Consider the following 16,309-nt stretch of genomic DNA (forward strand, 5'->3'; position numbering starts at 1 on the left):
CGTGTTAGAAGATGACGAGCAAAAACTAAAAAATTATAACACTCAAAGTAGGAGGAAACTACTTCTTCATATTTTTTTCATGTCTAAATTGTTAAATTTATAGGGTATTTATAGGGTATACCCAAAATGTATCTACATAAATATATGAACCAATATTAAATGATATACATGCATCATCCAAAGAGTCATTCATGAATCCTCCAAAAGACCTCTAATATTCATGCACACAATATTAAATACTTAATTAATCTAGTTTATATTTTTCAACATCCCCTCTTAAACTAGATTTATTACTCCAAGTAAAAAACGTAGCTTTTTGAAATCATCAAATTTCAACGGTTTCGTGAAAATATCGGCAACTTGATCTTGTGACTTCACGTATTCAAGCTTCACTTCTTCCTTCGATATACAATCTCGAATAAAATGATACCTTGTATCAATATGCTTGCTTCTTTCATGAAACACCGGATTCTTGGCCAATGCAATTGCAGATTTATTATCAACATAAATCTCCGTTGGATCTTCTTGTGACAGATTCAATTCTTTCAATAAACTCCTTAGCCAAATAGCATGGCAAACACAAGAAGTAGCAGCTACATACTCCGCCTCACAAGTAGAAAGAGTCACAATAGGTTGCTTCTTAGAATTCCAAGTAAAAGCTGAATTTCCCATAAAGAAAACAAACCCAGTAGTACTTTTTCGACTATCAATATCACCGGCCCAATCACTATCACAATAGCCAACAAGCATAAAGTTGTCCGAGAAAGCATACAAGATACCATAATTAATTGTACCTTTGATGTAGCGAAGAATTCTTTTGGCAATTTTCAAATGTGAAGTAGTAGGAGTTTCCATGTAACGACTCACAAGTCCAACGCCAAAAAGAATATCTGGTCTAGTACAGGTTAAATACCTCAAGCTTCCAACAAGACTCTTGAATAAAGTTGGATCAACTTTTTCACCATCTTGATTCTTGTGTGGCTTGATTCCACACTCCACGGGTGTCCGACTGGCTTACAATTATTCATATCAAATTTCTTGAGAATTTCTTTAGCATATCTTTCTTGAGAAATAAATATGTCATCATCTCGTTGCTTCACTTCAATCCCAAGATAGTAGGACATTATGCCAATATCCGTCATCTCAAACTCCTTTGTCATAGCTCTCTTGAAATCTTCAAACATCTTTAGATTGTTCCCTGTAAAAATTAAGTCATCCACATACAAGCAAACAAATAACATATCACCATTTTTATCATTCCTTGCATAGAGATCGAGCATGTTCATGTGGACACTTGATAAAACCATTTGCTTGAAAATATTTATCAATTCTGCTATTCCAAGCACGAGGGGCTTGCTTCAAGCCATAGAGAGCCTTCTTCAATTTTAGCACTTTATTTTCTTCATTAGGCACTACATAACCCAAAGGTTGATCAATATAGACTTCTTTCTCCAAGTCTAGCTCCATTCAAAAATGCAGATTTTACATCCATTTGATGGATTCTCCAACAGTTTTGAGCTGCAATAGAAATGATCAACCGAATTATTTCAAGACGAGCAACAGGTGCAAATACCTCATCATAGTCAATTCCGGCCTTTTGCTTGTACCCCTTGGCAACCAATCTTGCTTTGTATTTTTCAACCTCGCCTTGCGCATTTCTCTTTATTTTGTACACCCACTTCACACCAATTGTGTTCTTTCCATTCGGTAATGATACTAGCTCTCATGTATCATTCTTTGTAATTGCCTTGATTTCTTCATTCATGGCATTTCTCCATTTTTTATCACGAGTGGCATCATCATAACTTATAGGCTCAGTTTCTGCTAGTAAGCAAAATTGAGTAAAATCACCAACATTTACCTCTTCAGTGGCATCATAAATGTCACTCAAACTTCTGAATCTTTGATGCCCTTCACTTGAGCTTGCTTCATTTGTTTGTGAATCTTGTGGCGGTGGTGTTGGTGGTGGAGTATTAGGTGGTGTCATGCCTTCTTCCCCCTCATCATCGTCAAGGAAAGAACTATATCCCCTCTCTTTCTTTGTAGCACTCCACTCCCAAACACCTGCTTCATCGAACTCCACATCTCTGCTTATGACAATCTTCCCATTGCTTGGATTATACAACTTGTACCCTTTAGAGCTTTGATCATAGCCGATGAAGAGATACTTTGCACTTTTATCATCAAGCTTTGTTCTTTTCTCATCATGAACATGTGTGTAGGCAATGCTTCCAAAAACCCTCAAGTGTGAAACACTTGGCTTGTATCCACTCCAAGCTTCTTGAGGTGGCATACCATGAACACTTTTAGTGTGACACCGATTCATCAAGTATACTGCACAAGAGACAGCTTCGGCCCAATATTTATTCGGCATATTCTTACTCTTTAACATTCTCCTTACCATGTTGAGAATAGTTCGGTTCTTCCTCTCTGCTACTCCATTTTGTTGTGGTGAGTATGGAGTCGTCATGGTTCGATGAATGCCATTTTCTTCACAGAAAACCTTGAATTCATTAGATGTGAATTCTCCACCTCTATCAGACCGAAGAGCTTTGATTTAATAGCCACTATGTTTCTCCACCATTAATTTGAACCTTTTGAAGGTTCCAAACACCTCTGATTTTGCCTTCAAAAAATACACCCAAGTTTTCCGAGAATAGTCATCAATGAAAAGCACAAAGTAATTATTCTCACCAAGTGATGATGGCTTGATTGGTCCGCACACATCCGAGTGTATCAACTCCAATGGATGTTGAACCTTTGTTAAAGACTCCTTAGGAAAACTTTTCCTCGCTTGCTTGCCAAAAAGACATCCTTCACAAAGTTGATTAGGATGGTTTATGGAAGGCAATCCTTTCACCATTCTTCGTCTGCTCATCATTGTCAGCCCATCGAAGTTCAAATGCCCAAATCTCATGTGCCATAGCCAAGATGGATTTTGCCTTCAAAAAATACACCCAAGTTTTCCGAGAATAGTCATCAATGAAAAGCAAAAAGTAATTATTCTCACCAAGTGATGATGGCTTGATCGGTCCGCACACATCCGAGTGTATCAACTCCAATGGATGTTGAACCCTTGTTAAAGACTCCTTAGGAAAACTTTTCCTCGCTTGCTTGCCAAAAAGACATCCTTCACAAAGTTGATTAGGATGGTTGATGGAAGGCAATCCTTTCACCATTCTTCGTCTGCTCATCATTGTCAGCCCATCGAAGTTCAAATGCCCAAATCTCATGTGCCATAGCCAAGATGAATCTTTGAAACAAGATTTCAAACACATAGGAACATCACTTTGAATATTTAGCAAAAACATTCGGTTCTTTGTCATGGGCACCTTAGCAAGCAATCTTCCACTTTCATCTTTCAATGTCAAGTATTTATCTTTTAGGTGAATATCATAATTCTTTTCCAATAATTGGCCCAAACTCAAAATGTTACTTTTCATGGCCGGCACATAAAACACATTGGAAATTAATTGATGACTTCCATCTTTTGAACGAATCAAAATCGTACCTTTTCCTTTCACTTGAACTTTCGAAGAGTCGCCAAAAGTTATATCTCCATCGGTTGATTCATCAAGTTCCACGAATAAATTTCTCCTTCCGCAAATGTGGTTACTTGCACCAGAATCAAGATACCATGTGCTCTCATTCTCATCTTGATCATTTTTGCAAGCTAGAAGCAAAGTAGGACCCAAATCTTCTTTTACATCATTGCACTCCGCAAAATTGTTTGTCTCCTCCATATTATTTCTACATTCCCAAGAATAGTGGCCAAGACGATGACAAGTAAAACACTCAACTTCAGATTTGTCATACCTCATTTGATGGCCTCCACGACTTCTACCTCTTCCACGACTTCTTCTTTGATTGAAGTTTTGACTCCTCTCTTATTATATGAGGTGTTTTTGTCACCTCGTCCACCTCTTCCATGACCACGACCTCGACCTTGTCCTTGCCCTCGAGATCCTCCACGTCCGCGGCCTCTTTGGGATGTGCCTTGGAATGTGTCCTTCAATGATAGCTTTGCTTTCAAAGCTTGTTCAACCGATTCTTGAACCGGTTTTATCAATCTTTCTTCATGTGCTTGTAAAGATCCGGCAAGTTCATCAACGGTCATGGTGTCTAGATCTTTAGACTCTTCGATGGCAACCACGATATAATTAAATTTTGGATCCAAAGATCTCAAAAATTTTCCAACAATTCGATCATCTTTCATATCATCCATATCTTTTCAATTGATTAGTGACAGCCAATACTCTTGAAAAATAATCTGAAATGGATTCGGAATCCTTCATGCGTAGAGATTCAAACTCTCCTCTCAATGTTTGGAGACGTACCTTCTTCACTTTATCAACACCTTTAAATGAAGCTTGAAGAGTTTCCCATGCTTGCTTGGAAGTAGTTGCCGCAGCAACTTTCTCGAACATCTTTTCATCCAAACTTTGATGGATGAGGGTGAGCGCCTTTTGGTCCTTCTTCTTGGCGGATGCCACATTTTCATCAACGTCATTCTCCACAGGATCCCAAGCTTCATATGATCCAAGCAAAGCCTTCATTCTTATGCACCAATTATCATAATTTTCCTTGGTGAGAGATGGAACAACAAATGGGGTTCCATTCATCTTCTTCAAGCTTTGTCTCCAAACACAAATGGTGGATCTGATACCACTTTGTTAGAAAATGAAGAGCAAAAACTAAAAAACTATAACACCCAAAGTAGGAGGAAACTACTTCTTCATATTTTCTTCATGTCTAAATTGTTAAATCTATAGGGTATTTATAGGGTATATCCAAAATGTATCTACATAAATACATGAACCAATATTAAATGATATACATGCATCATCCAAAGAGTCATTCATGAATCCTCCAAAAGACCTCTAATATTCATGCACATAATATTAAATACTTAATTAATCTAGTTTATATTTTTCAACACATCGATCCATCATCATCACTTCAACGGTGTTGATGGTGATGAGGAGGTAGGCGTTGGGCTTGAGCAACGCGTAGAAGATCCACAGGGTGGCGCTGAAGAGAGCCACCACGTAAGGCAAGCACGAGAACCCCTCTGTGGACTTCTTCCTGTACACTCTGTAGAACGTCGGCCTGCATTTCATTCGAGCAGCGTGGAAGAATATCAGCTCGGATATATACGAAAATTAAAGAGGGAGAATTAATTAAGAATCCTTACAGCGGCGCCAGGTACACCATGAAGGAGATGAGATTACCAAGGATGCCAAAGATGAACGGCAAAGGGTGATCTAAGGATAATCCTGCGGCCATCCTCAACTATATCAATTAATTAATCAGCAAGCTAGCTAGCTAGATGAACTGATTCTAGTTGACACTACAAGAAAATTGGGATTCTACAACACTTAAACGACAACGCTTTTTTTAAAAAGCGTTGTCTATTTTTTTTTAACAACGCTTTTAGTGAAAAGCGTTGTCTATTTCATTATTTTGTTATTAATAGACAATACTTTTCTAAAAATCGTTGTCTATTAGTGATTTTTATGGGTCAAAGACAACGCTTCGTAAAAAGCGTTGTCTATTAGTCTTTTTTAGTGTCAATGACAACGATTTTTAAAAAGCGTTGTCTACTGTCAAGTTATCATCTCAATCTTAAGTGATCTAGACAGCTTATCTCAAGATCTGACGGCTGAATCTTCATCTATCTTCATCACAATATGGACGGCTCAGATTAAAGGAGGAGAAAACTTCGTTTCCTTTTACCCATGCGACGACACAGTACTGGTGATTCCTTTCTGTTCGCGACATCTCCTCTTGCGCTACTAGGGCACGCGACCTCCTACCGCCGGCCGTCTCTTCTTCCTCACCACCGGCCGGCAGCTCTTTCTTCTCTTCACTGCCGCCGGCCGGACCTCCATAGCCCATCCTTCTTCTTGATTCCAGCGGCGACAGCAGCAAGCACCGACGACGACTCCGAGCATCCACCTCACCTGTACGCCATGTGGTTGAAGCACATCGATGCATCATGCGGGTTCTCTGCCTCAGGTCCGAAAGGCTATTTCCTTTTCGTTATTCCCCGTCCTTTCCGTCTCCTTCAAAGTTGGCCTTTTGGTTGATACGAGGAACATCTCCCGCTCTCACCGACAACACCGTCTCGTCTCCTGCGCTTCCAATCCACCCGACTACAATGCCGCCTCGGCGCAGGTGGACATGTTCCGCGGCCGGGACGGTGTCTGGTCCTCTCGCCAGCAGACCGTGGTCGTCCTCTGGGACCTCGACAACAAGACGCCCCGTGGTCCCCCGTACGAGGCCGCCCTCGCCCTCCGCCGAGCCGCCGAACTCTTCGGCCGCGTTCTCGAGGTTTCTGCCTACGCCAACCACCACGCCTTTGACCACCTCCCCCAGTGGGTCCTCGACCAGCGCCGTGAGCGCCGCCACCTTGACGTCCTCGAGCGTAAAGGCCTGGTCGAGCCCGCCGAGCCCTACACCTGCGGCGTCTGCGGCCGCAAGTGTCGAACGAACCTCGACCTCAAGAAGCACTTCCGCCAGCTCCACCAACGCGAACGCCAGAAGAAGCTCGACCGCATGCGCTCCCTCAAGGGGAAGAAACGACAGAGATACCGGGAGAGGTTCATCGCTGGAAACCACAAGTACGAGGAGGCTGCCCGGTCTCTACTTGCCCCCAAGACTGGATACGGCCTTGCTTCGGAGCTTCGGCGGGCAGGTGTCTTCGTTAAGACAGTCGAGGACAAGCCGCAGGCCGCGGACTGGGCGCTCAAAAGGCAGATGCAACACTCGATGTCGCGTGGGATTGATTGGTTGTTTCTGGTGTCGGACGACTCAGATTTTTTCGATATGGTCAGGAGGGCGAGGGAGGCTGATCTGAGGACGGTGGTGGTTGGGGATGGACGGACAGCTCTCGGATGCCAGGCTGATATTTGGGTCCCTTGGCTACGGGTGGAGAATGGGGAGGTCGGGGAAGAACTATTGCAGTCAGGATGGAACACAACCTTCTCGGAAATGGATGATTATGACGATTTTAGCGACAATGATCAAGGATCATTTTCTTCTTCGAGTTTCTATGAGGATGAAATGCCTGATTTAGACTTGATTGTCGATGAGATCGTCATTGGGAATTCCAGATTAGGTACTCTTGGCTCCTCAGCTTTCTCAGAGGAGGTGGTGGAAGATGGTGAAGGATTTCAAATCTTTGGATCACCGAAGAGTAATGACCATTTGTTCTTCCATAGCGAGGAAGAGGACAGTGATCCCTTCATCTGATCAACAAAAGGTTAACAGCAGAGAGGAAATAAACATTTCTTTCCTAGATGTCTAACAGCTGCCATGATATTCATCCATTTCTTTCCTAGATGTCTGACTCAATTATTTTCCTGAGTGAGAAATAAACATAAATCTATTGTGAATTCTTAACATCTGTCAAGCTCTTTCCATCAAACCACGCAATAGTCTATCAGGGATAAGGATAGCTGAAAAATGAAATGCTATTGTTCATAGGAAAACCCTTTGGATGCTGATAGGTTAGTTGATTGAGTCTTTGCTATTTTAGAGCTTTATGTAGATTTCATTTCCTGCTTTAGGTTTCGTTCTATGTTTTTCTTCATGTTGTCTTTCATATTGAGTAATGTTTTATATGAATGTTAAGTGCTTGTATTAATTTGACCTCCTACGTTCCAATTTGCACACATTATGATTTCATTGACTCATGCCCATCAAGTGTTTGATTAAATGCCTCTTCCATTATATAGATTTTAGTTGATACATTTTCTTTAGTTTAATTCCATGTAATGCTTGTTAGTTTAGTGATTTATGTTCCTATGATGTTTGTTCTTTATTTGAATGCAATTAATTTAGGTTTTGTTACATGCTCTAGTTTTTGTTTCACTAGATGTTTACTTGATGTATTTTTACTTTCCATGCTCTAGGTTAGATTGGATCAAAAATCCAGACTACGAGTAAGTGAGTTTTCTACTTTTCCTTGCAAATTGTTGACATGCATATATAGTTTGTCATTGAATGATTATCTCATCTGTAATGAAAATATATCTATTTCCATTTATCTTTTATTTGTCTTTGGTATTAAAAGACAATAGTTTAAACTTCTTATCTTCTACTAAGAAAATAACACTTTTTTATGCATTGTGAGACATTACCATATGTTCAAAACAATTTGTATTGATGGATGACTGGTGAATGTACTAGAATGTGTTTTATGTTATATGATTTGCCAAACAAAGAATGATATGCAATGAATGACAAATAATATAGTCTGTAGATGTATCTTACTGTTGCTTGTTCAATAGACGAGGACTACTTATTATCTTGTCAAACATTTGACAATGAGAAGGAATTTCAGTAATGCGAGAAGAATATATCTATGTGATTTATAGCATTAATATGCATGTTAAAGAAATGTAGCTAATAAAATATAAAACCAATCCAAGATATCATTCTAGGTTCTATGTATAGAATCATGTGTGTCTTTGGTTGCCTTTTTTTTCTTGTGCACTAATTTACCTGCCAAATTAAAGATCCATTTCTTTCTTCTGTCTTTCTCAATCCAAATTTTCTCATTGCTGTATGGTGTGAACTGTGACCTTTGTTTTCAACTTTAAGAGTGAAAATTTCTTTTGCATAATACTGATGGTATTGTTTTCTATGGCAGATACACAGTGGTAGGTGTTTTATCCCAGTCTCAAGCCGACAATCCTTTTTGATCAGTATATCTAGTAGAAGTAAGCATGCAGATCGTTGTCTTCGAGGTTGCTAGCTATTTTGTGCTTTTTTTGTTTTAAATTCGAATGTCACTGTCTACTTTGAAACAGAACTATTTAATCTTTGTGTATAGTTGAATTCTCCTGTAAATACTAATACTTTGTAATTGAATTTTATTATTTTGGTACGAGTTTGAAATCATTAGCTGAGCTAATTAATGTTATTTTATATGTCAAATTCAAATCTAGACATGGTAAAAGAAAATTAATAGTTTTGTAAATATAAAAAAATAATTTTGTAAATAGATTTTTTTAATTTTTATTTTAAAAAGACAACGCTTTTAAAGCGTTGCACAAGTGTTGTCTTTGCCAAAAACAACAACGCTTTTAAAGCGTTGCAAAGATGATGTTTTTGCAAAAAAATACACAACGCTTTTAAAGCGTTGTCTTCGCTACAAACGACAACGCTTTAAAAGCATTGTCGTTGAGCAGACTTTTAACAACAGTGCCTTTAACAACGCTTTTTCATACATAAAGACAACGCTTTAAAAGCGTTGTCTATTAGCTTTTTTCTTGTAGTGTGAATTAATGCTTGAGAAGCTCAAGAAGGAGAAGCTGCCGTTTTATAGGAGCTTGGGGGTGACATTGTTGGATGAGTAGTGCTGGGACCAATGTCCTAGCTCAGGCCCGAGTTAAAGTTATGGTCCTTCCGCATTAATAAAGCTCAAAATTTTTTTTTTCCAATTTTAGGCGTACGTATTTGGTTTTAGCAAGTGGGTCAATGGTGCCCAATGTCAATCACATTATATGACACATAAAGTTTCTGTTTTTTTTGTTTTTATGAAACTTAATAATTGTATGCAGATGTGAATAGTAGGCTAGCTTTTATATATATATATATATATATATATAATCTTTTTCTATTGTTTTCTTACCGAGTAAATTCACAATACAACTTAATTATATTATACATTCATAAGTTGATCTTCAAAATATCCGTCTTAAGTAAAATTCGAATCATAATCTTCATAGTTGTTCCTATTAGTACTTTGCTAGCTATCGCAGCACACTCGTGGGGGTATTGAAAGATCTATTTGGCTATGAGATAAAACTATGTATTCCCACTCCTATATCAATGGTAATACCATGCATGTTTAGATAAGTAAGTTGTTGGGGGTTGCCAAGAACAAAGTATTGGTTCAATGTTCCAATTGGCTCAATGTGATTGCCATGCATTTTGCTTTGGAAAAGGCTTACTTAGGTTTATTCTATATTTCTAATAATATGTGATGTGTTGTGTCGTATTGTATGAATCTATTAATTATAGATTTTGATGTTGCTCTCGGGTTTGTGCAATTGGTATTTGTAGAGATAGTTGGTATAATATATCTTTAGATTAATTTTCAACGAGTGCAAAATGCTTCGTTGAGTGACTAACCTCCTCCATGTTGTTCCCGGGTAGTTTCTGGAGTATGCAAACTGATCGTCGAGGCTAGTGTTCGACACTATCTCCGTAAACGATATTGCTCCGCTACGGTGCTTAACGGATTGTTGCAATTCGTTCCCAAGATACAACGACGACGAACGTCTCGGAATCGTAGCACTCCGACTTCCGAGACCAGCGAACCTTCTAGTAGACTCCTTCTAGTAGACTTCTTGGACTCTTGAATGCACAAGATGAGATGAATGCTTGAGGAAGAGAAGAGAGGATTGAGTGAATTGAGTGTATATTCCATCATCTGGAGGGTTCTATTTATACTGAAAGAAGAGGTTGAGTGTCCTTTGGGTGAGTGAATGTGTTTCTTGAGCTGGATCAATCTAGATCATCCATTCTGAAGGGTTGTAACCATTCACCAAGCCCACTTCAATCTCATCCATCAGATCTGAGGAGTTGTGACCCTCAAATCACGCCTATTGTCATCGGCCATCGGATCTAGATCCATTGATTCGATGCTTCAGATCAAGTCTCATCCCAAGCCGTCAGATCGTTACTCTTTGCGATCCAATGCTCTAGATTGCATCACAAACGATCCATCATACCTATTTGATCAACGTTGATCAACGGTAGTCATCCATTCCCTAAGTTAACTGTCCAGTCATCTCCCTTTGCCCACGAGGATGCCGCATAGGTGCTGCCACGTCAGGTACGAGCCTGACACGTCACCCGAGTGCCACGTAGGCACTGCAATGTTGCGAAGTGCAAAGTGCGCCTACAAAGCGCCCATTGCGTACGTGCGCACGTGGCGGGTGGCGGGCTCACAGGTGCGAGCACCTGCTCGCCCTGGGCTAAGGGAGCACCTGTCCTTATATTTTTGTGTTAACTCCATTAACACATCTTCATTAATAAGTAGAGAATACACATCGAGAATTTCCGATGTAGGACTATTCTCCCATGCACTTTATTAATGAATAATAAATGTTATGTTGGGCCGACTTTAAACATTAATTTCTCATTCACCCTTAATCGGTTTTGAGTAAATTAATAGTCTAAATCTATCTACGCGAATCGTAGATTTCAATTTTGAAGTCAATTACGACTTTCAACAATTGATGGCTTCCTTCCTCAAAATCGTTTTGGTCCATTTAAGGCCCCAATATCCAACAATCCCCCACATGAATGGAAATTAATGCAATGCGTGTATGCATGCTGACACTTTACAAGAGTCCAATAGATAAGTCACTACATCGGGAGAGGTAGCTTGTGGCTTTGAACCTTCCGTAGTGAAATGCTATCGAGTATACTAGGTTGCGCAGTGAACGTGATGTCTTGAACTGCTCGGCTGTTGGTGTATACTTAGACAATAACACCCACACAGAGATCTATCTCACCTACTTTAGGTTCTCATGGTTGGTTCCGTTTCGGCCATGGATACCATCTTGGATTCATGAGTGTTTCATTGAAGCGGCCTGTCTTCACACTCACATAGGTGACACTTCTATCAAGAGTATCCTACCATACTCCACCTTATCAGGTATAGAAGTCACTAAAAGCATAAGCTTAACCTCACTACATGAGGTAGGACAGCACAAATTCATCCTAGGATTGGGATAGAGATAAACTATCGAATGTACTAGACCACAACTTCTGTAACTTCGTTGTCCCATTGAACCAAGATCTTGGGATCTCCAGTCAACAAGGTTGGGTTACTGCTACAGTCGTTTTCAGTTGTAGATTTTTAATCTCATTCCTCTTGATGAGCAGTATACTTGATCTCGACTCAACCCCTTCATTAGAGGATCTGCCAAATTATCTTTGGACTTAACATAGTCGATTGCAATCACTCCATTCGAGATCAACTGTCTAATGGTATTATGTCTACGACGTATATGTCGTGACTTCCCATTATACATATTACTCTGTGCCCTAACAATCGCCAATTGACTATCACAGTGGATTAGTACGGCAGACACAGGTTTCATCCAGCTCGGAATATCTTCCAAGAAATTCCGCAGTCATTCAGCTTCCTCAGCTGCTTTGTCTAGTGCTATAAACTCGGATTCCATAGTTGACCGAGCAATGCAAGTCTGCTTAGTGGATTTCCAAGATACCGCTCCCCCACCGATCGTGAATATATATCCACTAGTGGATTTGGAGTCTTTTGTATCTGATATCCAATTAGCATCACAATATCCTTCCAACACAGCGGGATATTTTCCATAATGTAATCCATAGTTCATAGTATATTTCAAATATCTGAGAACTAGCATCAATGCTTTCCAATGGGTGTCGTTTGGATTACTCGTAAAACGACTCAGTTTGTTGACCGTACAGGCAATATCTGGACGTGTGCAGTTTGTGAGATACATCAAACTGCCTAATATCCGAGAATATTCTGTTGGAACCCCAAGGTGTTTTGATGTGATCAAACAAGCTAAGTTAGGTTCTGCGTTTGTTTAACCCTTGTGTCTAAGTGTGCAGGAGCTTAGGAACACAGGAAGTCGAGCGGAAGACGCGGCTAGCGAGAAGGACGGCACGGGAGAGAGCCGACGGGCTCGGTGCGTCCGAGGGACGAGGTGTCCGCGGAAGAGTACACCGGTGGACGAGAAGAGCGTGCGCGGCGCTCGAGGGACGAGAAACCGGGAAGGAAGGCTGCTCGAGGAGAAGGCCGGAACATGGGTTTGGGTGAGCCCTATTCCGGAAGGCCGAGATCACCCAAGCAAACGGAGCCGGAGCAAACAGACCCGGACCGAGATGAACCGAACTGAGACGAGTTGAATCGAAGCAGAGAGCCTGGACCAAAGTCAACTGTGTTGACTTAACAGGTCCGGGCACCCGGATCTATTCCAGGCGCCCGGACCTCCGGGCGCCCGGAGGTTCAAATTTGACCAGCGCGTATCTAATCGCGAGCTGACCGTTGGGGGATAAAATTTATCCCCCCGGGGGCGCCCGGAACCCCTTTCCAGGCGCCCGGACCAGTACTATAAATAAAGTACTGATCCGTACATTCAAGATAACTACTTGTAATCCAGTACTTTCATTTGTGTTTTTTCTTTCTGTGCTATCAACGCTGTAAGAGACTACTCCGCCCAGAGGAGAATCAGTTAGTGCGCTTTCTTTGCCTTGGATTAGCAATCCTCTGATTGCAAACCAAGTAATTCCTCTGTGTCTACTTTCTGTCTTAATTAGTCTCTGCCGTTTTAATTATTTAATTACAAGTCCTTTTAAGTTAGTTGAATATCCGAGAAAGGTTTTTGGTTTTATTTTGTAGGGCAATTCACCCCTCCCCTCTTGCCGGTCTCTCAAAGGGACCTACAAGTGGTATCAGAGCGAGGACGCTTCAGGAGGACTAACCGCCGATTGAAGCAACAAGATGGCCGGACCGAGCATCGTCCCACCAAAATTCGAGGGGAACTTCGCAGACTGGAAGCGTCGTATGGAGGTATTCCTAAAAACAGATTTTGAAATTCGGTTTATTATGAAATACGGTTTTGTAGCTCCAATAGATAAAGATGGAGAAGAAAAAGAAGAGAGCGACTGGACAAAGAAGGAGCAGAATGAGTCGGTAGCAAACAGCCGTGCGGAACATCACCTGCTGAGCGTGTTACCGCCTCAAGAGGTCAACCGCATCGGAAACTATTTATCTGCTAAAGAACTTTGGGAGAAGTTCTTGGAACTCCACGAAGGCACGTCCGAAGCAAAGCTCGCTAGAAGGGACATCCTCCGCAACAAACTGATGAACATCCGTCTGGAGAAAGGTGAGAAAGTAGCTGGTTTACACGCAAAGGTAAAAGAACTAGTTACTGGTCTTGAGAACCTCGGTGAAACGGTAACAAACCGGGATACTATACGCTACGCGCTCAACGCGTTTCCAAGAACTCCGGAATGGACATCAATCGTCGACGCCTACTACATCTCAAAAGACTTGGAGGTAAGCACTTTAGAAGAGTTGTTTTCTACTCTTGAATTGCATGAAACCAGGTATGCAGGAACGACAAAAGATACAACCCAGACTGTGGCGCTGAACGCAACCCAGAAGGATGAACTCGAGTCAGACTCCGAAGACGATCAAGAAGCATACATGGTAAGAAATTTTAAAAAGTTTTTTAGATCTAATAAATTTAAAATGCAGAATAAAAGGAATCAAAAAGGTGGAAGAAAGGTGCGATACTACCAATGTCAGAAGGAGGGACACCTAAGAGAAGACTGCCCAGAACTCAAAAAGGCCAAAAGGAAGTCTCCCAAGAAACACAACCTAAAAGCTACTTGGGACGACACCTCTTCATCCGAATCAGAAGCTCAAGAATATGCCGGGATAGCACTAATGGCAAGCTACGATAGACAAAGTATATCAGAACCTAGCATCGATGAAGGGGGAGTGACCTCGGATGAAAGCAGTGAAGCAGGGGGAGATTCAGGCTTCAAGTCCGACATGGTAAGTGAGGTATGCCTCTTACCCCCTGATCAGCTTTACTCTGGTATCAAAGCGATGACTAAATCCATGTATAAATTAGAAAATAAAAATGCCAAATTATAAAATGAAATTTTAGAAACGAAGAGAATTTTGGCAAAATCATGTCTTATAGAGGATTTTGAAAAATTGAAAATTGAAAATGAAAAACTAAAAGAAGAAATAGAAAGATTGAAAAAATCTAATGGTTCAAATATTCCTACTTTTAGAAATTTAAATTGGTATTATAGATTTCATCAAAGTCAAATTAGAAATATATCAAAAATCTATATACCTAGGAAATACTTGGTTAATCCTGTAGGTAGGAACCTCTACTGGGTTCCAAAAACCTATGTAACTTAAAATTAAAGTCAGACTTAGCATTCTCAGCAAGAAAATTAAACAACTAATTTCTTTATGAGGCTTTGTCTAAGGAAGTGGTTGTTGCTCCAATAACCAAGAAGGCCTAGTGCCTCGCCACGACCTGGAAGCCAACTATCGAAATGAAAAGTTTAATTGACTAACTGAAAAAGCATGAATTTAAATTACTTAATGCTTTAAAAGAGTTATTCAATTTGTGTTAGAAAATATTTTAAAACTTTCTAACTTAACTTAGAAATTTTTTATTATCTTAGAAATTTTCATGAAAACCGTCTTAGAATTTTTTTTTTAAGGTTAACTTAGATTTTTTTAAAATTGCCTTATCATTTTTACAAAAAAAAAAAAAAAAAAAAAAAATTGACTTAGAATTATTTCTTATGAATATTCACTTAGAATTTTTTTAAAAATTTTGAATTTTTTTTTGGGAATGCTGAGATAAGTTTTAAACTTAAATTTTTTTTAACACTTATGACTGTTCTTTTTCTGAAAAATATTTTTTTTGAATTTACTTAGACATTATTAAATATTTTACACTTAAAAACTCTTGTTTGAATTTACCTTAGACTTGTTCATCACCCCAATTTTTATGTGATCAAAGGGGGAGAAGTATGTTAAGTCTATGGGGAGGTAATATAATTTTTCAATTGAAAAATATTTGGACTTATTTGAATATACATTGTTTTTATTGCATATGTTTACCCTAACTTAACTTGGGTTGCTCACATCAAAAAGGGGGAGATTGTTGGAACCCCAAGGTGTTTTGATGTGATCAAACAAGCTAAGTTAGGTCCTGCGTTTGTTTAACCCTTGTGTCTAAGTGTGCAGGAGCTTAGGAACACAGGAAGTCGAGCGGAAGACGCGGCTAGCGAGAAGGACGGCACGGGAGAGAGCTGACGGGCTCGGTGCGTCCGAGGGACGAGGTGTCCGCGGAAGAGTACACCGGTGGACAAGAAGAGCGTGCGCGGCGCTAGAGGGATGAGAAACCGGGAAGGAAGGCTGCTCGAGGAGAAGGCCAGAACATGGGTTCGGGTGAGCCCTATTCCGGAAGGCCGAGATCACCCAAGCAAACGGAGCCGGAGCAAACAGACCCGGACCGAGATGAACCGAACTAAGACTAGTTGAATCGGAGCAGAGAGCCTGGACCAAAGTCAACTGTGTTGACTTAACAGGTCCGGGCGCCCGGATCTATTCCAGGCGCCCGGACCTCCGGGCGCCCGGAGGTTCAAATTTGACCAGCGCGTATCTAATCGCGAGCTGACCGTTGGGGGATAAAATTTATCCCCCCGGGGGCGCCCGGAACCCCTTTCCATGCGCCCGGACCAGTACTATAAATAA

At 40.5% G+C, this 16,309-nt stretch overlaps 1 protein-coding gene across 1 annotated transcript; it reads left to right on the top strand.

Annotated features, from left to right (window-relative positions):
- Positions 1 to 6,168: 6,168 nt before the first annotated feature.
- LOC121968016 lies at positions 6,169 to 8,677 on the top strand. Its single transcript, XM_042518539.1, has 2 exons — positions 6,169 to 7,264; positions 8,657 to 8,677. Exon 1 carries the CDS (start codon positions 6,184 to 6,186, stop codon positions 7,252 to 7,254), a length of 1,071 nt encoding a protein of 356 aa, XP_042374473.1. The 5' UTR covers positions 6,169 to 6,183; the 3' UTR covers positions 7,255 to 7,264; positions 8,657 to 8,677.
- Positions 8,678 to 16,309: the final 7,632 nt, after the last annotated feature.

This window comes from Zingiber officinale, chromosome 3B (genome assembly GCF_018446385.1).
Source record: "Zingiber officinale cultivar Zhangliang chromosome 3B, Zo_v1.1, whole genome shotgun sequence".
NCBI classification, from domain to species: Eukaryota; Viridiplantae; Streptophyta; class Magnoliopsida; order Zingiberales; family Zingiberaceae; genus Zingiber; species Zingiber officinale.

Excerpts from the sequence above, each read along its gene's own strand:
- LOC121968016 (XM_042518539.1), top strand. The coding sequence starts at position 6,184 with ATGTTCCGCGGCCGGGACGGTGTCTGGTCCTCTCGCCAGCAGACCGTG.